The 24,125-nt window shown below is 47.3% G+C and overlaps 1 protein-coding gene across 15 annotated transcripts in view; it reads right to left on the reverse strand.

Moving 5' to 3' along the window:
• The window catches only part of APBB2 (amyloid beta precursor protein binding family B member 2), a 410,561-nt gene that overhangs the window by 11,838 nt on the left and 374,598 nt on the right, over window positions 1–24,125 (reverse strand). For 12 of the 15 annotated variants that reach the window (XM_074396049.1, XM_074396050.1, XM_074396052.1 and 9 more), the window contains 4 exons: window positions 7,153–7,267; window positions 3,972–4,059; window positions 2,367–2,450; window positions 129–244 (listed from right to left, as the gene is read on the reverse strand). In XM_074396049.1, coding sequence (XP_074252150.1) covers window positions 129–244; window positions 2,367–2,450; window positions 3,972–4,059; window positions 7,153–7,267 — 403 coding nt within the window. Of the gene's footprint in view, window positions 1–128; window positions 245–2,366; window positions 2,451–3,971; window positions 4,060–7,152; window positions 7,268–19,248; window positions 23,522–24,125 lie in introns of those variants that run through there. The other 3 variants (XM_074396055.1, XM_074396051.1, XM_074396057.1) reach the window with 2 other exon arrangements.

The raw sequence follows: 24,125 nt of genomic DNA on the forward strand, positions 1-24,125 counted from the left end.
CAGGTCATCTTACTCACAAGCATGCACAACTCCAGCCTTGACTATGTTTCTAATTTCCACAGAAAACCACTGTGTCTAACGCTTACTGTAACCCTGACGTGGCAACGTCAAAGATGATTCCTTCTCACCTTTTCACTGATGACAGTCACAGTGGCATCGGCCACGTTCATGTTCACTGACAGCCAATCCTCCTTGTTGGATGAGGTCATAAGATTTTCTATGGCACTGTTCAGAATGTCCATTCCTGGGGACAGAAAGCATAATTTAAAATGTCCTAAAGCCACTTACCACACTCAAATGTGGGCCCAAACCACCCAATAACAGCTACACCCAGACTGATCTTTTATAGAAGACGGGACACTTCATTCTCATCTTTGCTCAATAGGAAAGAAATAACAGCTTTTGGTCAAGGGTGGTGGTTCATATCTGTAATCCCAGCACTTTGAGGGGCCAAGGCAGGAGGATCACTTGAGGTCAGGAGTTCAAGACCAGCCTGGCCAACATAGTGAAACCCCCTCGCTACTAAAAATACAAAAATTAGCCAGATGTGCTTGCTTGAACACAGAAGGCAGAGGCTGCAGTGAGCTGAGATCCCACCACTGCACTCCAGCCTGGGCAAATGAGTGAGAATCTGTCACCCAAAAACAAAACAAAACAAAACAAAAACAGTCTTTTTAGTAGAAAAGGAGAGTCAGGAGAAGCAGCTCTGGGGACCTGGTGCGAGGCGTGCTGTCTACCTGTCTAAGCAGACCATGGCTCATCCGCCTCTCCCCACCCTCGCTGTCTCTCAATCGCACCTTTATGGTGGATCCCCCGTTCAGTGGGGCCCTTTTGCCAGCTGTTCCCTCAGTCTTTTTAGGGGGTAGGGATGGGAGTGGCCACTTTATTGAGGTATCATTCACATGCAATTCAGTCACATAAAGTGTGCAATCCAGTGCATTTTAGTATATTCACAGAGTGCAACCATCACCCTCACCAATTTTTTTTTTTTTGAGACAGGGTGTTACTCTGTCACCCAGGGTGGAGTACAGTGGTATGATCATGGCTCAGTGCAGCCTCAACCTCCTGGGCTCAGGTGATCCTCCCACTTCAGCCTCTGGAGTATCTGGGACTACAGGCATGTGTCACCATGCCCAGCTAATTTTTTGGAAAAAATTTTTTTTTTTTTGTAGAGATGGGGTTTTACCATATTGCCTGAGCTGGTCTTGAACTTCTGGGCTCAAGCAATCCACCTGTCTCAGCTTCCCAAAGTGCTGAGATTACAGGTGAGAGTCACCATGCTCGACCTACTACAATCAATTTTAGAACAGTTTCGTCACCCCAAAGGGAAACCCCAAACCTGGTAGGGGTCATTCTCCATTTCCCGCTGCCCCCCAGCCTCCCAGCCCCAGACAATCCTTACCTACTTTCTCACTCTAAGAGATTTATCTATTTTGGACATTTCATATAAATGGAATCACACAGAATGCAGTCTTTTGGGACTGACTTCTTTCATTAGCATGTTTTCAAGCTTCGCGCTATAGCACATTTCAGTCCTTCACTTCTTTTTATTGCCAAATAAAATTCCATTATATGGAAGTATTCAATTTTATTTATCAAATTGTCAGTTGATCTGTCAGGATATTTGGGTTGTTTCTACTTTTTGACTATCATCAATAATTCTGCTGTGAACATTTGCATACATGTTTTTGCATATGCAAATGTTTTCACTTCTCTTGAGTATATGTCTGGGAATGGAATTGCTGGGTCTAAGGTGACTCCGTTTCACCTTCTGAAGAACTGCCAGGCTGTTTTCCACAGCAGCTGCACCATCTTTCAGCCCCATGGCGGTGCATGCGGCTTGCGATCTCACTGCAGTCTTGTTTAGCCCTGGTGGAGGCTCCATTCCCCATCTCCTTGTGGTTTGGTGTAGCCCAGCAACTACATTCTGCCACTGGGATGTGAGCCGAGTGCTGTGTGTGCCACTGCTGTGTCACACCTTGACAGCATGAAGCCACTGCGGCCCTTTCTCTTGGCCCACAAGACACGAAGCAGGTGCCCTGGCCTCAGAGACGGAGGCCGTGTTTCAGAGCAGCAGAGCTCTTCCACGGCCCTGGGTAACTCAGCTCTGGACTACTGGGAAAACCAGAAATCCACGTCTGCACTGTTGAAGTCTATATGCTGGGGATGACCCATCAAAGCTGCCTGTCCCTCTGCTGCTCTTTTGATCAGCACCATTTATGTTCTCTGGCAGGTGACAGTGTGACAGCTTGATTTAAGAGGAGGCACGAGAGTCAAAGAGCAGGCCTCACCCTCCCTGGAGGGCAGATGCCTCCCATGAGCTCCCGCCACTTGCAAAGTGGAAAGACAATAAACGTTTCACATACCGACTGGCTTGTCTACAGGTAGCATGCCCAAGTACTGCACGTGGAACTTCTGGACCAGCTCAGTCTTTGGTGTTGGAAAATCTACTATAGGAAACAAAAGCAACACATCTTTCTCAGTGGTTCCAACATACACGTACACGACAGCCATGGCTCTGCGTCATCTGAAGGCTCAGGACACCCCTGGTGCCATAACGTTCTATGTGGGACGTAAATGTAGCAACTATTCTACAAGAGCAGCATTTCTTACTCCAGATATTGGGGCTCTGATTCTGTCAAAATCTTATTCAACTTTCAAGATAGGAATGCATTTGAAAGCAAGAAGTGGCATCTATGTGTTAAAGCTGCTACTGTCTCTTTGATGTATATTAAGTAGCAGCCTTTGATATCCTATTTATTAGGTATGGTCGCTGCCCAGAAAAAAATGTAATCTCAAAGGGCAGAATCAGAGACATAGGAAAGATAACGCAGTTCCCCAACAATTATCAACTCATGTTTTCATTTTTTTTTTTTTTTTTTAAGAGACTGAGTCTTGCTTTGTTGCCCAGGCTGAAGTCAGTGACATGATCCTGGTTCACTGTAACCTCTGCCTTCTGGGGTCTAGCAATTCTTCTGCCTCAGCCTCCCAAGTAGCTGGGGCTATAGGCACATGCCACTGTGCCCAGCTAATTTTCTGTATTTTAGTTGAGATGGGGTTTCACTGTGTTTCTAAGGCTGGTCTTGAACCCCTGAGCTCAGGCAATCCACCTGCCTTGGCCTCCCAAGGTGCTAGGATTACCACTACACCCAACCCACATTTTCTTTTCTTTTTCTTTCTTTTTTTTTTTTTTTTGAGACAGAGTCTTGCTCTGTCGCCAGGCTTGGAGTGCAGTGGCGCGATCTCGGCTCACTGTAACCTCCACCTCCCAGGTTTAAACAATTCTCCTGCTTCAGCCTCCCAAGTAGGTGGGACTACAGGTGTGTGCCACCACACCCAGCTAATTTTTGTATTTTTTAGTAGAGACGGGGTTTCACCATGTTGGCCAGGATGGTCTCAATCTCTTAACCTTGTGATCTGCCTGCCTCGGCCTCCCTAAGTGTTGGGATTACAGGCGTGAGCCACTGCGCCCAGCCTACATTTTCTTTTTTTAAGATTAGTCAAGTACAGTAGTGAAAAGGGGAAAAAGAGGAGGACAGGAGTTTGATCTGTAACTGACTGAACCATCAATTGAGGTAACTCATTACCTTCAGACCAGTCCAACGCATGTGTTTTTAAACTAGCCAGTGTCCTTACCCCAGACTATAGGTAAGTTATAATATGAAGACAGTATTCTTAAAACAAAGAACACAAAATACAAAATGAAATGAAAACAAAGGCAAAAACTAAAGACAGTATTCTTTAATCTTGTCCAATGACGACAAAACTCATCCTGGCTTTGTGGCTAACCCTAGTGATGCTAAATCAACCCTGTGCCTCTGTGGGACCCAGTGTACGGGCTCAACTCATGCTCGCTGAGTTGAGTGTGCTCTTTAAGGAGACTTGAAATGCCAGAGAACTATCTGAGAGCCTTCAGTCCTGGACCAGGAGAGACAGGGCCATAATGAAGACAGGACGGGCTGCCGACTTACCTTGCAAGGGGACGTCGAGGTTCACGTTTGTCCTCTCCTGTAAGGAGCTGCAGGCCAGGGCTTTGGCATTCTTCCGTTCCGCCATAATCTAAGGGAGAAATAGCACAGCTTTGGCTCGTGGCTTCAAGCCCCCATGTCTTCAGCTCTTCCAGCCTACAAAGTGTCTAAGTCGCTTTCACTTCCAAGTCACATCAGCTGTAGTCTACTGCCTGATCTCCCACCCCTGCATCTCTGCTCATTTTCTCTGGGAATGATAGGTGAACTATTCCTCAGAGTAGCAGTCCCTAATTGCTTGGAATGGACTTTTCCCATTCACCAGGCTCCCATCTCTACTAGAAACAGCCCAAACAAATCTCCCTGGTCATGCACAGACCCTGCTGGCCCGCAGTGGTCAGCGGCACCCACAGCAACGGTTTCCTCCACCTTTTAGATACTCCTTTTAGGGCTGTGAAGACAGAGTACATGGGGTCAAAATGCACCTCTGCCACTTACTAGCCGTGTGTCCTTGACCCTGGGCAAGTGACCTGACCTCCTGTGTCTCAGTTCCTTGACTGCACATGGAGGTGAAAACAGTACTTGTCTCAGAGGGCAGTTCTGAGGATCACGAGTGGGTGTGTCAAGCACAGAGCAGGCCCAGACAGCATTACGTGTTCACAAATGTTCCCTGCTGACATGGTTTGGCTGTGTCCTCACCCAGATCTCATCTTGAATTGTAGCTCCCTTAATTCTCACGTGTTCTGGGAGGGACCTGGTGGAGATAACTGAATCACAGGAGTGCTTCCCCCATACTGTTCTCGTGGTGGTGAATAAGTCTTATGAGATCTGATGGTTCTATAGGGTTTCCCCTTTTGCTCGGCTCTCATTCTCTCTTGCCTGCTGCCACGTAAGACGTGCCTTTCGCCTTCTGCCACGACTGTGAGGACTCCCTGGCCACGTGGAACTGTGAGTCCATTAAACCTCTTTTTCTTTATAAATTATCCAGTCTTGGGTGTGTCTTTATTAGCAGTGTGAAAACGGACAAACACTCCTGCCATTTCTGCTGTTATCTTCAAACTGTTCTAAATTGCTTCTCTTCTATGAGGGACACTGATGTCTGCTTAAGAGGAAGGCACTTTACACCCCTCTTCTCCACCAGTTACAGAGCTGCGGGTTTAGGGACTGAAAGAAGCCCCCACTTTAGTGACCCCAAAAGTAACTTGATCTTCATTACCAGACTAAGTTTTCCATTCCAAGTGGAGTGAAAGCCATTTCCACCGCAGACTTCCACTCTGCCTATCTCCAGATGCGTGCCTGGGGCAGTGAGCAAGAGGGATGCTGACAGGAACAAAATTAAGGGTGTCCTGTGCACTCACCCCATGCCAGGCCATGTTCTGAGGGCTTTACGCTAGAATATGAGCTCCATGAGGGCAAGGACTTTTTTTTTCTGTTTTGGTCATTGCTCTCTCGCCAGAGCCTCTGATGGTGCCTGGCACATAAACGGCATTCTGTTCTATGTGGGGCATGAATGAATGAGAAACGAAACCCAGGGAGCAGGCTGCAATGCTGCAAACACTACAGCGACGCCCTGGTCTCGTCCATGCAAGCACGTGAACACGGGCTGGAATAAATGTGGTGATCTGAAGACCAGAGCCCATCCCGCACGTCCCCATCATGTGAGTCAGAGCAGCCGACTTGACAACTCTTTCACTTTGAGGCTGGGGACAGCTCCCTGCCTTGTCCCTCCCTCAGGCGGCTTGCACCTCCTGCTCGGGTAACAGGCTGGGCCAGCCCATGGCCTGGGTTGGGTCTTGCCGGCTCAGGAGGAATCATGGGAGCGAAGCTGGGTTATGATGTCAGCTTGAATCAGAAAGGTGATGTTCAACAGAGGGGATGGTAAAATTCTGCATTTACATTCAAGAAATTAAGCAAGTCTGGGAAATGGAAAGGCCTGGCTGAAGGAAGCTTGTGCCAGTGTCTTGGGGGTTTGGCTGCCACCACGTGAAGAGAAATCAGGGGGCAATGTGGTTGCCAAGAACATTAAGTACCCCAACAGTATATCCTTGGAGGTCAAGCAGCCCCTGGTCTGCTCTCTGCTCACTTCTGGAATACCGTGTTCATCTGGGGATCCAACCAGAGTATGCCCAAAAGACGATGGTTAAGGGCCTGGAATAGCCATGCAACCCAAAAGTGGCTGCAGAGATAGGGGTGGAGAATCTGAAGAGGAAGGAAGTCAGGGGCAAGAAGACTCAATGACAGATGCTTGTCCAGAGCCTGCCTTTAAAACACACAACACATGGTGAAACACAGCAAGGCTTCAGGTGTCTGAAGAGCTGGCCATCAAAGAGGATGGGTGAACCTTTCTCTGCTGCTAAGGATGGCAGATCTCCAGTCAGTACCTAGAGGCTCCAAGAGGAAGATTTCAGGTCAACATAAAGACAAAATCTCTAATAGCCAGAGCTGCTCAGTAATAGACCCTCCTCCTGAAAAGTAAGAGACTCCACCTGTGGGAGTCCATGGGCGTGCAGGGCAGAGGGTGGGGGGGGATGTCTGCAAGGGGGCGGTTATGCTGGCAGGAGCGGGAGGTTGGACTGGTGACACCAGACTGTCCTCATTCTGAGGCTCTGTAACTCTGGTTAAGGAAGCAGGACCCTTACTAGCGTGAGACAATGACCGCATTCCTGCCTCCCAGCTAGAGAGGAAGCTTCTACGAGCCACTGTGTCCTCAGGAAGTTGACGTGTGTTGATGGCAACCCCCAGAGCTCCCTGCATTTGCAGAGACCCCGATGGTTTCTTGTCACTCTCCTTTCCTGTAGTCTTTTTTCTCTACCTGCATTTGCTCTCAGGTCAGATGGCCCCACCCCCGGAAAATCTGCCTTGACTCCTTTTCCCTGTTATCAGGGGTGTACATATCTCTGCCATTGTTTTTGCCTATCTGAGATATACATATCTATATCTATATATATGTGAGTATGCATGTATGTATGTTTTCAGGCTGCTGGAGGGACTATGGTCTATTCATTTTGTGTAGATGGAGTGCTACTTAGAGCGATGCCTGGCTTACAGCAAGAACACTTTAATGACTGGCTGAACAATCTGCCTGCTTCTCAACTGCAGGTCAGTGTACCCACCCCACTACCCCTCCACATCCCTTTATGCAGTAAGAAAAAAAGAGAGGAGGCTCACACTAGCCCGACCCACTTACCTTGGAACAGATCTCGTGGAGGCTTGTGGCGATGGCTTTTGCTGGTGTGTCACATCGAAATACATGACATTTCAAAATTCTTGTATCTTTGTCTCTTGCTACATAAGCAAAATCCCTGTGCAAGCAAAATGTATCAGTGTATTAGTAAAAGGAGCTACTTACCAATACATACTTTAGTTATGAAGTTAACTGAGCTAGCAGCCAGCATGTCAATAGTAAACAATGTATACAATGATTAAAAGGAAAATGAAATTTCAACACCTTCCTATCATATAGTTTTAGGAATATTAGAAATTCATTTCTGAGTAAAATACCTACAATGTGGGCCGGGCGCAGAGGCTCATGTCTGTAATCCCAATACTTTGAGAAGAGAAGGTAGGATGATTGTTTGAGGCCAGAAGTTTGAGACGAGCCCAAGCAACACAGTGAAACCACTCTCTTAAAAAAAAAAAAAAAAAAAAAGGCCGGGCGTGGTGGCTCAAGCCTGTAATCCCAGCACTTTGGGAGGCTGAGGCGGGTGGATCACGAGGTCGAGAGATCGAGACCATTCTGATCAACGTGGTGAAACCCCGTCTCTACTAAAAATACAAAAAACTAGCTGGGCATGGTGGCGCATGCCTGTAATCCCAGCTACTCAGGAGGCTGAGGCAGGAGAATTGCTTGAACCCAGGAGGCGGAGGTTGCGGTGACACGAGATCGTGCCATTGCGCTCCAGCCTGGGTAACAAGAGCGACACTCTGTCTCAAAAAAAAAAAAAAAAAAAAAAAAAAAAGCCAGGCACAGAAGCATGTACATGTAGTCCCAGCTACTCTGGAGGGTGAGGTGGGAGAACCACTTGAGCCCAGGAGCTTGAGGTTGCAGCAAGCTATGATCATACCACTGCACTCCAGACTAGGCGACAGAGCAAGACTCTGCCTCTAAAATTTTTTTTTAAAAGGCTGGCATGGTGGCTCACGCCTGTAATCCCAGCACTTTGGGAGGCTGAGGCAGGTGGCTCACCTGAGGTCAGGAGTGTGAGACCAGCCTGGCCAACACAATGAAACCCCATCTCCATCTCTGCTAAAAATACAAAAAACTAGCTAGGCATGCTGGTGGTGCCTGTAATCCCAGCTACTTGGGAGGCTGAAGCAGGAGAATCACTTGAAGAACCCAAGAGGCGGAGGTTGCTGTGAGCTGAGACTGTGCTACTGCATTCCAGCCTGGGCAACAAGAGTGAAAACTGTAACTTTCAAAACCCATTCTGTTGAACTCTTGGAATTTCTAACAACGTTTAGTGAAAACTGAGTTTCACAGAACCCTTCTATCTAGTGTAATAACCAGTGTTATGATTAGAAAACAGAAAGGCTTGAGGAGAGCATGAATCGCATGATGAGATAATGATACAGACAGTGGCGCAGCAGAAGCAAACAATAGGCTCTGATGTAGACACATGTGCACAAACAATGGATCGGCCCACAGCTGACTGAGACAGTTGAAGGGCAATCACAGGGAATGTCGGAACACAAAGACACCGTGGACTGCAATCCTTTGATTGTGTTAAACACTTCTCAGACTTCAGATCTCAGGGCGACAGCAGCAGCGCATTATTTATCGCTAGCTCAGGCACTTTGGTGAGCATGCAGCTAATGCGGGGTGTTCGCTTTTGTTCTACTGATACAAGGATATTGACTGTGACATTACTTGGTCTCTAAAGAATCATGTGGGAAGACTGAATTTCTCAATGTTAACATTGGAGGACAGTGATTTAAAGATGAAAGTGTTTATATATATGAACCCAGCTTTACCCATGGGGATTCACAGTGATTTATCTGCATCTGATGCTAAGCCAGGATACTGTCTGGAGATATAAGTAGAGGTGAATTTATTTTTAATGATTTCTCTTAAGACCTGGCAGCCTTTTCATAGATTATGATGGAGTCTTTCCCCAAGATAGCCTTGGCGGCCTTGGGAAGGGACAGGGATTTGCCATGGCAGGCAACTGGCCATTGTGAAGGTCTGGTGGGAAAACCCTGCCTGGCAACCTCACCTCGCCACGCCTAGGCAGCCCTGCAGCGGGGCTCCCCAAGCCCAGGATCCAGCTCAGAGGCGCCTTACCTGGCTGCCCTAGACGCCTTAACCACGGGCTGTCCACATCTGACCTCAACGTTTCTCCTTCCAACCTCCTCCTGCTTCCTCATGTTCTAGCTCAGTGTCCTCCATGCTAGAACCGGACTCCCCCGCCTCACCTGCCACACTCAATCTCCACGTTCGTCCTGTTTCACCTCCAGGAAATTTCCAGCATCCATCCCTCCATTTCCAGCCCTCCCACCAAGCGGCCATTCTAAGCCAGTCCTTGCCTCCCTGCCTGAGCTCAGGCTGTCTCCATCTGCTTGCCAGGACTTGGCTGAAGCTGGGGGAGAGCCTGGAAGGTTCCTCACACACACAGCGCATACACCGGGGCACTGCGAGTGTCTGGGTGTGTCTTCCCCTTAATGCTCTGCGGCTCCATGAAGATGACTGTGCCTAACTCAACACCTAGTCCAGCACCTATCCCCAGTCCTAGTCCACCTATCCCCAGCACCTAGTCCAGGCCTGGCTATCACTGGTACTACTAAGTGTTTGCTGGCTGAGTAGAAGCATGGGCCTGTGACTGAGTACAACGTGAGCCTGTCGCACACATCCCTCCTTCTTGTTGGCAAAGTTGGCCTTCGGTCAGGCCCGAATGGGTTCCATGACTGGGCTGGGAAGTGGGTTGGAGCAAGGCACTGGGCCCAGACTTTGAGGGGTAAGCAGTCTTCACACTGTGGTCCTGAAGCCTTCCCATCCAGCCTCAACCACCATCAAGGCAACACATAAGAAATGGATGAGGACATCCCTTTTGGAGATCACACTCAAGGGACGCCTTGCTTCTGGTCCTCCTCCCTAGACGGGTTCCTCAGAAATATGCCACGTCTCCCTGCACACGTCTCCAGTACTTCCAACTTCTATATGCAGCTGCCATGTTCCTGAGGCCAAATCTCCCCAAAGCTCCCTGTGGTCAACCACACAAAGTCCAAAAGCTGTGGCTGGATTTTAGAAGTTCCGAAATGTGTCCTATCAACTTTCCAGCATGTTCCCCCAACTGCACAGCTCCCCCTGCTGCTCCAGAAGAGGTGGGTCTCGGTGTCTGCTCACAGTGGTGTCTCCCCTCACGTGGTCACCAGCGGCCCTTCCCATACCGTCCAGTGTACGCCCGTCTACTCAGCATGGCCTGGCTCCACGGCCTGCCTGGTACTCTGGCCCAAGGACCCTGCTTGTGTCTAAATGCCCCAAGCATTTACATTCTGTGCCACAAAGAAGAAGAGGTCGTTATGTCACATCTTTTATAGTTACCGTATAGGTGTCTGTCCTCTAAGAGACAGCAGCAGCCAGAAGGGCGAGGCATTGAGATTCTGGCCACCCACCTTCCAAGTTTCAGCCCTGCTTCCACTTAGCTATGCAACCCTGGACATGGAATCTCACATCATCTTTAAGTGAATGGGTTGAAAAACATGATTTCCAAGTCCCTCCCCAGCTCTGACCTTCTCCAACAGAAGCTTCCGGGATCCATCAGCCTCTCCATGGTGGCAGGCCCCAAAGTGCAACATCCCAAGGTTACTGACAGGGTGGGTAAACAGGCCCTGGTCAATAAGCAATGGATTATTCCTATCGAACTTCAGCTGCGTGCCCTCTGGGCCTCGGTTCTCTCACAGGCAGCCCTTTAGGCTTAACTTAAATTATGATTATTAATCTTCATCTTCCTCTAGCGCAGAGAAAGGTGACTGGTGCCTTAAGGGCAACCATCTGGAAGGAACCCACAGCTTCTCCAAGGAGAAACTTAGCAGCCTCGGGCTTTTTCGGGAGAGATTCTCACTTGTTTTTTTTTTTTTTTTTTTTTTTTTAACAGCCATATCTGTTGTTTCCTCCCAGGTAGAGGCTAATAAGTTAGGAAGGTAGAAATCTGTCAGTCCATGACGGTGGGTGGTAACTAACCCTCCGCAGGTTTCATCGCTTCCCAGGATAAAACAGGTGCCTTCTCCTCACTGTGGAGGTCAAGCGATGTGTGGATTTCCCATTTCACTCTAATGTAACATATCCTGAGTCATCCTAAAACAGCTGACAGCCCTAAATACAGAGATCTGTAAGAGGCAGTGAGGCCTTTCTATCAAGCCTGGACCACAGAGCAGTGGAGCGACTTCATCTGTGCACGATGAAATACACAATCAATTAAATTTCGTTATGATTCAGAACGAAATCCAAGCATCACTTGTCTGTGTGAAAAGCTTGGCTTTTCAGCACTGACTTCTTAAAAGGGCTGCTGCAGGAGAGTCATAATCCCTCCCCGCATCCCAGGAACCTGTGGCTGTGTTCCCTTACATGCCAACAGGGGCTTGGCGGATGCGATCAACAAAGGATCCCGAGATGTGGGTTATCCTGGACTCTCTGGATAGGACCAGCGAATTCACAGGAGAAAACGGCGGGTACCTTCTTTATAAGGAAAAGAACAGGAGGCAGATGCCAAGGAACGCAGGCAGCCTCAAGAAGCCGGAAAAGGCAAGGAAACAGATTCTCCCCAGAGCCCCTGGAAGAAACACAGCCTGGCCAGTACTGGGATTTGACATTTCTAACCTCCAGAACTGAAAAAGAATCCATTGGTGTGACTTTAAGCCACGTGGTTTGTGGTTATTTGTTACAGCAACAATAGGAAATGAATGCAACTGCCATTTGGATTTTATGATGGGGTATTAAAGACTGTTATTTAAAAAAATATTCAGTTCATTGCAGGCCGGGTGCGGTGGCTCATGCCTATAATCCCAGCACTTTGAGAGGCTGAGGCGGGTGGATCACGAGGTCAGGAGATCGATACCACCCTGGCTAACACAGTGAAACCCCGGCTCTACTAAAAATAGAAAAAATTAGCTAGGCATGGTGGCATACACCTGTAGTCCCAGCTACTCGGGAGGTTGAGGCAGGAGAATCGCTTGAACTTGGGAAGCAGAGGTTGCAGTGAGCTGAGATCACACCACTACACTCCGGCCTGGGCGACAGAACAAGACTCTGTCTCAAAAAAAAAAAAAAATATTCAATTCACTTCTACAAGTCTGCAAGTGCCTTCTAGCTGGTATTATATATCAGGCACCAGAGAGGCAAACTCAAACATATAAGGTTCCAGCCTTGCAAGACCCTGTCTAAGGTTACAGACGGGCACTGAGGTTTGAGCTGCTGCTTTAAGTATGAGAAGGACCTCATCAGGGTAAGAAGGCAGTGGATGGTTCAAAGAACATGGAAATGGGTATGAGCAAAGGCACAGAGGTCAGAAGGCCCACCGAGTGTTTGGGAGAACTCCCGGCTGCTCTATGCGTACGCCCTGGCACTGTGGTGAGGCACAGGTGCAGCTGCAGGGAGCTGTGCAGGAGTCTGCACGCAGTTTGCACAGTGCCTCATGTCTTGCCAGCACTCTTCCTTACTCTGAGCCATCCCAGCCTAGCAATATTACAGGTGACCCCATGTGATTTGTTTAGTGGGACAAAGTGTGCCAAGGGAAGGAGACTGCTGGGGCTACCACGGTGGTCCAGTGAAGGAGGATGAGCAAAATGCAGTCTGAATCAGCATCTGTGAGAGCAGGGCAGAGGAGACAGATGGAAGAGGTGCTGGAAGGATGGCTGGCAGGAGTGGCAGACGTGTGAGAGATGTGTGGATGAGGGAGAGGATTCAGAATAATTCTGAGGTCCCTGCTAGGACAGCTAAGCACCCCATCACTGGAGTGGGGGAGGGAGGTGGGCTCATCTGGTACAGGAAGCTGATGAGCTCCAGGGTGAACAAGACGTGTGGGGTGCTTGTGCTTGAGGTCCGTCACCAGGTGATGAGGCCCACCAAGCAGGTGGGTGCTGGGACCCTGCGCTGAGGCCTGTGGTCTGGGCAGGAGACATGGATCGGGGAGGCAGCTGAAGTCGGGGAGCAGGTGAGAGTGTGGAGTATGAAAAGACAGAGCTGGCCGGGCATGGCAGCTCATGCCTATAATCCCAGTACTTTGAGAGGCCAAGGTGGGTGGATCTCTTGAGGTCAGGAGTTGGAGACCAGCCTGGCCAACATGGCAAAATACTGTCTCTACTAAAAATACAAAAATTAGGTGTTATGCGCCTGTCATCCCAGCGACTCGGGAGGCTGAGGCAGGAGAATCGACTGAACCCGGGATGCAGACGGTGCCGTGAGCCAAGATCGTGCCACTGCACTCCAGCCTGGGTGACAGAGTGAGAATCTATCTCAAACAAAAACAAAAACACCAAAAATTCTGTGGTGGCTCATGCCTGTAATCTCAGCTACTCGGGAGGCTGAGGCCCGAGAATTGCTTGAAGTCAGGAGATGGAGGTCGCAGTGAGCCAAGATCGTGCCATGCACTCTCGCCTAGGCAATAGAGCAAGACTCTATCTCAAAAAGAAACAAGCAAAAACACGACAAAGCAAGGCCTGGCGGCTGGGGAGGAAGTATGTTTAGAGGCCTTGTTGAGGCAGGAGGTCCAATGAGAAGGTAGAGAAAAAATTGCCGGGGAAGAGGGCAGGAAAAGCCCAGGAGAGGCTGGTCCCAAAGACATCAAAGAAAGGGGGCTCAGGCAAGGGCGTAGAGAGTTTTCCAGAACAGCAGGAGACAGAGCAGGTGGTCTTAGCCACAGGGAGGTCTGCAGTGACCTGGAGTTTGGGGCCCCAGGCTGAAGAGTACAGGAGTTAAAAGAACAGAGTTCATCCCTCTCTTCTGTTTTTTACTCTTCTCCTTCTGGAAATTTCCAAACACAAGTAAAAGTAGAGAAGACAGTAAACAAACTCTACATCCCATCAGCTGGGTTCCACAGTGATCGAAGGGCCGAACTGTCGCCAATTAGCTTTTTACACAGTTGGGTTTTTTTCCCAATTCCAGTGTTAGGATGTTAAACGCCATTATGGTCATATGTAAAAGCAACGTAATATTTCCTAGATTTTCTGGTATTCTGAAGGACATAAGAAATTGCTTTGTAGTAAACACACCTCCACACTCAGAGTATTCCTAACAGACTGAACAAACCTAACTGGCGCCATCAGCTCAGGTTGAGCGTGTGAGCTGGGAGGAAAGAGTGTGCCGAGTGCCCCACGGCCATCAGGCGTCAGGCAGCCAAGCAGGCAGGGCCTGGAGCCAGCTCTGCTGCTGCATGGGACACAGCGCCTGGCTGGTCCACTGCAGGCGCCTTTTAGGAGCCTTCACTTGGGGAGCCGAAGAGGACTCTCCTTCTGTTAGTACTCCCGGCTTCCAGCACACCAGGAGGGTCCCATCTCAAGAGAGATGGGCTGGGAGCCATACTCATTAACTAGGTGCCTCACACAGCCACGCAGGCTCCAGGCTTCAGTGTCTCATCTCACATAGCTGGCCCGAAAGATCTCCAAGGGCCAGAAAGAACATAGCTCCCGGGTTTTCCAACACCTTGTAGATTCCAAGGAACCTGTGACTATCTGAAATTCTATGCTCTGTCTCACACTTGGCAGCAAGACCATTTTGCCCTCTGCCCAGCTCACGCCATTCCCTAGCCATTTACAAGGCTAGGCCAGGAGCTATCCGCTCCCCATACATAAAGTTTCACTCCACTGAACTCCTGTAGTCATGAGAACTATTGCATTTTCTTTTATAAGCCAGGAAGTAGAAGGCTGATAGCTATAGTTTCTTGTGTCTCTTCTTTAAATGGAGACAGAAGCTAGTACCAGGCATCAAATACTTGCTGCCACCGGCTTACTGAACCCTAGTGTTTCCAACTCTTTGTTCCCGTCTTTTCTGCTGTCCTCCTCAGTAATCACTCTCCCAGAGGAACAGGCTAGAGTTTTGCTGGAGAAAAATGTCAGTGTTAAGACGTCTTATCTGACAGCCTCAAATTTCTTAACAAAAAAATAAAGAGGACCAAAGATTGCTTTTATGTATTCTCCATTATACAGCATTCTAATCACCCGTAGGGGCTTAGTCCATCTTTATAGAATAAATGATTCTTTATTCAAGTGGGCTCGATTTTATTTTATTTTATTATTATATTTTTGAGACAGATTCTCACTCTGTCACCCAGGCTGGAGTGCAGTGGCATGATCTCAGCTCACTGCAACCTCCTCCTCCCAGGTTCAAGTGATTCTCATGCATCGGCCTCCTGAGTAGCTGGGATTACAAGTGTGCACCATCATGCCTGACTATTTTTGTATTTTTCATAGAGATGGAGTTTCACCATGTTGGCCAGGCTGGTCTCGAACTCTTGACCTCAAATGATCCACCTCAGCCTCCCAGGCAAAAGCAGGCTGTTAAAAAACAGCCAGAACTACTGGTTCTCTCCCTAAATTTCTCTTTTGCAACTCTCTTAAGGTAAATGGAATTTGCTTATGTGTTTACCTCTCTTCAAAAGGACATCTACAGACCTCTTAGCTGTGACTCAGGCTAACTTTTCAAAGACCCATTTACAGCAGGTGGTACCTAGAGTATTTCTATGATAGGACATCTTGTTTCTTTAATAAATCAGCCTGTTCTGTTGGTAGGAAGCTCCAGTGAATAGTGTGTGTGTGTGTGTGTGTGTGTGTGTGTGTGTGTGTATCTTCTTAAAACATTTTTATATATTATCTTTCATTTTATTTTTTTGAGACAGGATCTCACTCTGTTGCCCAGGCTGGAGAGCAGTGGTACAATCACGACTCATTGTAGCCTCAACCTCCTGGACTCAAGTGATCCTTCCCTCTCAGCCTCCCAGTAGCTAGGACTACAGGTATGTGCCACCACGCCTGGTTCAAAATATATTTTTTCTAAATGATGAACTGAAGCTTGCCTCCCTGTAACTTTTGCTTGTTGGATCTTGTTATGCTTTCTGGAGCGGCACAGAACAAGCTGACATTGTCAGCTGCACGAGAGCCCATGTAACTGGCAGGAACTTGCCTGTCCTTTTATGTTAGATTCACTTTCCACTCAATCTCTCACCAATTCTCCACTGTTGGGATTCCTTACCAAGTCTCCACTATTTGATAATGTCTTTCACATCACTCACATTTGCTCCGGTCAAATACACGGCATGTTTTATGCAGGGACATTGTAAAGGCTGGCACACAACAAATGGCATTCAATGAATGGGGTAGGTACCATATAAATGAAGAAAAAGAAGTCAACCAAAAAGCATACTTTGAAATACTGTCTCCTTATCCATGAGGGATTTTTTTTTTTTTTTTTTTTAAATGGAATCTCGCTCTGTTGCTCAGGGTGGAGTGCGGAGGTGCGATCTCAGCTCACTGCCACCTCTAGCTTCTCCTGCCTCAGCCTCCTAAGTAGCTGGGATTGCAGGCATGTGCCACCACACCTGGCTAATTTTTGTATTTTTAGTTGAGACGGGGCTTTGCCATGTTGGCCAGGCTGGTCTCGAACTCCTGATCTCAGATGATCCACGTGCCTCAGCCTCCCAAAGTGCTGGGATTATCACTGCCACCTCTGCCTCCCAGGTCAAAGCAGTTCTCCTGCCTCAGCCTCCCAAGTAGCTGTAACTACAGGTGTATGCCACCACGTCCAGCTAAGTTTTGTGTAGAGACAGGGTTTCATCATGTTGGCTAGAATGGTCTCAATCTCTTGACCTCATGATCTGCCTGCCTCGGCCTCCCAAAGTGCTGGGATTACAGGCGTGAGCCACCATGTTCAGCTGAAGGACATTTTTAATACTTGCACTCATAAGAATTATACTAAGACTTGATAAAATGTACCCAACGACCCTTTCCTCCCAGCTTATCTTTCTCCTGCTGCTATTTGCAAAGGGCAGGTCCCATCTGTAAATAACGATAAGACAGCAGCAAAAGGACTGGATCCAAACACTGCACTTCTGGCACTTCATGACAAAGGGCTTTCTCTCCTCTTTGTTTCACCTGTGCCGGGCACAGTATCAGATCCAAAATATAATTCAAAAGGCAAGCCCACATGGGAACATGGTGTAATTACAGGGCTCCTGGGCTGTACCAAAATGTGGGTTTTTGACAGTGTGTACAAGGCCTGGAGGAAGAGTGAGTCCTGTTTTCAAGACTGGATGCTCTTATTTTCCGACTGTACTTTGAAAATCTTGTTGTGAGAGTGGGAGGAACAGAGAAGTGAAAGTACGTGAGAAACTTCATCTTTCTAGATAGCCAATCCAGAATGACCCCTGCAACACACACACACACACACACACACACACGCACACACACGTAAGCTTTTGGTTTTCTGTTCTTTTCAACCCAATGGCATATGTATCATATGCAGGCATCACTAATCTCACAAAGCTCAGGATCTCACTTGGTAAGCTTAACTTACTTTCTCCTTTGCAAGCTTAAAAAGATGCTAAGTTTTTTAGACTCCTGAAAGGAGCATCCCAGCAACTTGTCACCTGGGTAAACACACAGGCTTGGCAGGGAATTCTTCACCAGGCACGTTCATGAGACCCAGAGTGTGTAAACAGCAGATCTGAAATTCTACCACCTGCAATCATCAAGGTGGTTTGGGCAAACGAGAATCTCTAGCCCTCTCTAGAACAGAGTCCTGCTGTTAATATTCTGAGCAACTGCTTCCCAGCAAGTATACCCAAATAAACAAGGAAGATCAGAACTAGTAAACACCTGAAAATATCCTCACCATTGACTCCAGTGGGACTGACATTTTAGATGAAAGAACTCACATCCACATGCACAGCCCTCATCCTCCAGAACCTTCCACCACCTCCCCCGCACCGCCAGGGTCTCCTCAAAGTGATTTAAAAAATCAGGGAAACTTGCACAAATTCTCCTAATCACACCCTCTGGAAGACCAGCCCTGGGGGTATCACCGCCCACTCTAGCCTGTCTATCCCTCTTGACCACTGGACAATGATAGCAGTGCATCACGGGGAAAACAGCCACCAGCAGGGGGCAGTCACAACACCAGTGTGGCAGGAATTCCCAGCCAAGGACTCATCACTTCCAGCTCCCAACCAGGCAGGGAAGTTACAGGAGACCGACTCTGATACAAAGAGGAGATGTGCCTTCGTGTCTCTCCGCTTTACCCAGCAGGAACCACAACCATTCTTTCAAGGAGAAAAACCTCAAAATTCCCTTCTTCCATCAAAAGTGGAGTTTTCATCAAGTGGTAGAGCTATGGAATAGTGGCGTTTAAAGTCCCCAGTCAGTCAAATGGGTAGGCTGACATGCAGAGCATTAGAAAAACACAACTGAGGTCAAAATCTCTTCTGTTTCATAGTGATGTCTTTTCTGTGGTTCCATCCTTCTCATGGTGGGGATGGAGGGCCATATATTTTGGCTAATAATTGACACTGAAATTGAATCAGTGCTTCTGGCTAGGCTAGTAGCCTGGTGCCAAACCTTACCAATAAAATTCTAGAGAGTCTGTAACATAAGCACTAATATTAATCTTTCTTTACTTTTTTTTTTTTTTTTTTTTTTGAGACAGGGTCTCCCTCTATCACCCAGGCTGAAGTGCAGTGGCGCCATCTCCGCTCACTGCAACCTCGGCCTCCCAGGTTCAAGCAGTTCTCCTGCTTCAGCCTCCCAAGTAGCTGGGATCACAGGTGCCCACCACCACATCCAGCTAATTTTTTGTATTCTTAGTAGAGATGAGATTTCACCATGTTGGCCAGGCTGGTCTTGAACTCCTGACCTCACCTCAGCCTCCCAAAGTGTTGGGATTAAAGGCATGACCCAACGCACCTGACTATCACATTAATTTTTTCCAGAAGCATGAAAAGCCCCCTTCTGCAACATGGCATATAACCTATTTCCATCACATTCACTCCCTGCCATGCTGATGAGATTTTTCTCGGTCATTAGTGAGAGTGACCACATTGGTGTTAGATTTAATCACTCAGCCCATCACCTTTCCCAACCAGGGTCAAACACAGCAGAGGAGGAGGGACGCAGAAGCAATTCCAGACTCTGTTTTAAATGCTGGTGGTAAAAGGTGCAACGAAACAAAAGAAAACAAAAAAGTTCTGCCTTTCAAAGACAAGGATGGTTGTGAGGATGGTAATGCGGCATGAAGAAAGCAAGTGAGCTTTGCCAGACAAGTAAGACACCATGAAAGGCGGAGAAGTGAAAATCGGCCAGTTACCTCTCTCTGAATCCGGGAAGGCGTGAGGGAACAGAGCAGAAACAACACGTTAGCATTCACACGGCATCCCGCAAATAACACAGTCCCGTTAACAGTGAATCTGAGCACTGACAGCTCATCTCATTTCCCAACTCTGCAGCAATTAATAGGCTTTCCCTGCTTATTTTAGGTCAACTGTATCGCCCAGAAGTGTGTATTTTGAGCCACATTACGATGAAGCCAAGAGATGCCAGCTGAATATACAGAGGTAACATATCAACTGGGGGAGGTAATCAAGCTTAAAATATCACAGTCAAATACAGGAAACTGTTTGCAGTAAACATTGGCAGAGGACATGTCTTCATTTTCCAGCTCCACCTGCTCCCCATAAAAAACATACAGAAACAACGGCATGGACACAGCCTTACCTGTTTCACCAACATTCCTGACACACTACTAACAGAGCTACATCACTGGAATCCAGGCGCTTTTCCCGAGATGCATCCTTACAGAGCAACAGGGCAGGAGGCAACACAGAAGGTCAAGGGCAGGGGTGGAAAGCGGGAGAGACAGGAGATGACAGCTCAAAGGGGGAGAGATCGGAGATGTGCCAGGAACAAGAGGAATGGAATGGAGAGAGGAGCAGAGTGCGATTCTGATTGGGGCCGCACTCCTGGAGTTCCCTCCCTGAGCGTCCCTGAGCTGCCCGAGATCCTAATGAAATCACTTAACCCCCTGACCCACGGTGCTCACCATTCCCTTCTGGCCTTGTCACAGCCAATTTGCATGCACTATACACAGAGCAACAGGGCCGAAGAGGCAGAGAGCACTGGACAGATAATGAGGGGGGAAGGAAGAAACCCTATGTTCACAGAAACCCGCTCTCCTGGGCACTCTACGGCCAGGGTCATGGAGCGGCCAGCAGGGCCCTGCAGGGATGGAGCTAAAATCATGGCATGAAACGCCAAGCGCATCAGACAGTGAACCACAGAGTCATTAAGTGGAAAGGAGGAGCTGCTCACCCTGAGGCGGAACAATGACCACGGCACATCAGTAAGTGGGGCAAAAACAAAGCCCAGTTGTAGACCCATGGTCTTAAAAAAACAACAAAATGTTTGCATGTGTATTTTAACATATGCACAGTAAAAAACTTGGAATACGACACCCAAACTCTCAACTGTAATATGGAAAGGATTTTATGGAGGATTTTACTTTCTCTATCTCTGAAAATGATGCAACAAGCACGTTTGACTTTTGTGATAAAATACTCAACTGTCTATCTCAGTACTGAAGGGAAGCCATAGTGATCAGCGTGCCCCAGGGCACAGATGCTAACTAATATTAGTTGACAGTTGACTAATATTAATGATGACACCACCACCAGCCAACAGTTGCCCTTTACTGAGCTCTGTTTGGCCTCTAACAGTAACTGGACAAGGTCAATATTACTGTTTTCACTGACAGATGAGGAAACAAGTTCAGAGAGGTTGAGATGCTTGGCCAAGGTCACACAGCTACTACATGGGGAAGGCTGCAGGACTCTAATTCTAGTCTTAGATGCACCCACGGTGGGCATTCCATACTTCTGCACAGCCCTGCAGAGCCCCCTAATGGTTTGTCTCCTAAATGGCAAACACAGAAAGTCCCTACACTTAAGTATTCAAGGTAGGGCCAAAGGGTTTGGCCAGAACCTAGGGTTTCAGAGGAACACAGAACATTCCTCTCTTTTGGTTAACTTTTATAGAGAAAGAGGTGGCTAAAAATTCCTAAGAGGGTCTCTGGGCTGAAGAGGCAGGCCCAGCTGTGCTCAGATCCAGATGGGTAGCCACATTCTTTCCAGTACATTGCTTACTTTCTCTTAATTGACTCAACATAGCTTTCCAGGGCCCGTGTGTGCCAGGCACACTGTGTTACAAGGGACGCGCCCACGAAACCTGTTTCCTCATCATTGAAATGGGGATAAGGGCACCTGCTCATGCTCGTAATGCGCTGGGGCATTATAAGCATTAAATTAAAGGGGACGATGTGTGTACAGGAATGCCAGGCACGTAACAAAGCTGCAATAACCTGCATCGTTACAGGTATTACCACTGTATCATCCAACGGCTTCGCCTCTTTGACTGGGTTGTGCTGGGCAGCATTGGAGATGGACTGTCTCCCACGGAAGGGCAGTCACCTGGGGAAGTGGCAGGGGCCCTCTCCTCAGGCTTGCTGGACCCCAGCTCTACAGGATGCTGGAGAGTCATCTCTTGGCTCAGGGCCCTCTGTGCTACTTAGTTCCACGTACCAAAGCCAGGCTCGGGTCACAATTTACATGATCAGCAAGGGACCCAGAGACCCGGATGCTAGTCCCAGTCTGGATCCACAGCTGGGTAACATTATGCAAGTCACACAACCTCCCTAACTCTTGTAATCTCAGAATGAATGTGCTAGGAACTCCATAGTGCTCAGATTTTTATCAGTAAAGGAAGTGTTAGTGCTTTGACTTGGTTTTGATTATAACAAACGTTTTCAATTTCTTATTATTAATAAAAAGCCTATCCCTAGTGTATGACAAAAAATTTAAAAATCTAACAATCTGAGAATACGACCTGTTTCTTTTGTATATAATTATTATTGTAGCCTTGGATATTTTAAGTCAGATCCATTGACAGTGATTCACTTAAAAACATACCACTGAGATGTAGCTACTGTGTTTTTCCCTGAAGGCGGGCTTGGAAAAATGATTCTGCAAACTTTTAACACAGTTAATTCATTCGGGGTTAATAAACACTGCTTGATTTAAGTATCAATGTGAAAACCAGCCATAAATAGAGACCGCAGAGTGATCTTTGAAATGTCATTCAAAAACCCGGAAGAGTCACAGACAGTGCCAGCAGCTCCACTTATTCAGCACCTTGTAAAATTGCTGGGAAGAAAACATCAGTCCAAAGCTGGGCTTCTGCACAAGACAAGCCTGTCTGAAAGTGGAGAAGGCTAAATTTAGCGCCAGGCGTACGCTTACTCCCTTCTCGCTGTACAAGATGCCAGTGGGAAGAATTAAACCCCGAGATTAATTCCACATGAGCCACATACCCCAAGGCTGCCTGATCAGCATGCTCTCCATGGCTGTTCCTTGAGAAAATAAATGCAGGCGTAATTGGCAATGTTTTCATTAATATAAGCCCGAAATAACAGAAGTACTTGGCACGTGTAACTGGAATCCAAATGAAGAGGAAATTCCTCAAAAAAAAAAAAAAAAAAAAAAAAAACCCAGCACACCAGAATGACAACGTCTATTCCAGCTTTTTGGAAGAGGACGCCGTCTCCTGTTCCCTGGCACGGCCGCCTACTTCTCATGCTGTGCACGACTGTCCACGTTTCACAAACTGAGCACGCAAGGCAAGGACTTGCCAGTAGACTTCTTACTCCATTTTTGCAGAAGTCTCTGTTGCGGGCTTCTTTCCGATGCTTGTCTTTCATCACTGGCCATCTCTTGAGCCTTCTGAACACCCATCACACCATTATCCACATGACAATGAAGCAAGCACTGCAAAACTTCACGTCATGCAAATTCTTGCACCAGCTCCTGAGTTTGACAGTTTTTTTTTCTCCAGCTTCAAGTTTGTGTGTGTGTGTGTGTGTGTGTGTGTGTGTGTGTGAAAGAGAGAGAGAGAGAGAGAGAGAGAGAGAGAGAGACAGAGAGAGAAAGAGAGAGAGAAAAAGAGAGAGAGAGAGAGAATGACTGATTGATTAGCTGTCTGCCCTTGGTCAGGGCCCTTAGCCTCTTTGTGTTTCAGTTTCTTCCTCTGTAAAATGGGAATCATAGGGACCCTTATGTCCTGAGAATGCTATAAGATTACAATATTTAATTCATATAAAGGTCCTATAGGGTGGTGGCTTTAGTATGGCCTATAGGGTGCAGGCCAGGCCAATCACTATGTGAGGGAGGCAAGGGGAGGTCCACCAGGAGAAAGGAAAGGTTCCTGGCCTGTTTTGGATCAAGGGCACCTTTTGCATCTGATAATAAAACTCCAAAAAAAAAAAAGAAAAAAAAAACGTGCACAGACTCACAATTTTATACACAATTGCATAAAAGGGGGGCAGAGCTGGAAAAGTTCAGTGATTCCTGAAACTCAATCCCAGGCCCCTTTAGAATCACGCTGCAGGTGAAAGGCCTCTGAACAGAAACAAATACTGAACTTATGCAAATGTACCAACGATTTCTGGCTAATATTCAGAGAATTCATCTCAGGGAAAGGGTCTATCCTTCCCAGGATCAGCCGGGACATTAACACCCGCCTCCAACCAAGCATGCCTTCCTCTCCAAAGCCAGCTCCCCTCCCACCCCACTGTCCTGCCCAGCACTGCCATGATGGGAAAGTTCGAGTTCCAGCACTTAAGAGTGTAAACCTAGGATTTAAAGTAGTTAAGATTATTGAAATTCAAGGCACATTCTTCTAAACAAAGGACTTTCTCATGCCATTGGAGGGAAGACACAATAGTTACCAGTCCGCTTACTAACGAGGGGGAAAAGGGATATTTAAAAGCAACCGGGAAATGAATATTTTTAAAGTCCATCTTTGAAGACAGCAAGAATTAATGAGCTTCAGCTTTCATCTGTGCTGTATCAGATTTAAAAAAAAATGCAAAAATCTTGCTTCTCTGAATATCTGAGAGAAAGAATACACACGCAGCTTACATTTAGTTATCAAGTGAGCTTGTAAGCAGCTTATATTTAGTTTTTAACTTATGCCATGTTTCAGTTTCAACTTTAAACTATAAAGTTTAGGGTGTAATGAAAGGATAAAGTTTTATAAATTCCACCTAACTATGAAACCATGGGTTAGCTTCCTTTCTGAAAGCAAAGATGGTAAAACAAAAATAAAAAATACTGGGTCGGGTAAAACAAAAATAAA

Source organism: Saimiri boliviensis, chromosome 3 (assembly GCF_048565385.1).
Source record: "Saimiri boliviensis isolate mSaiBol1 chromosome 3, mSaiBol1.pri, whole genome shotgun sequence".
Taxonomy (NCBI): Eukaryota; Metazoa; Chordata; class Mammalia; order Primates; family Cebidae; genus Saimiri; species Saimiri boliviensis.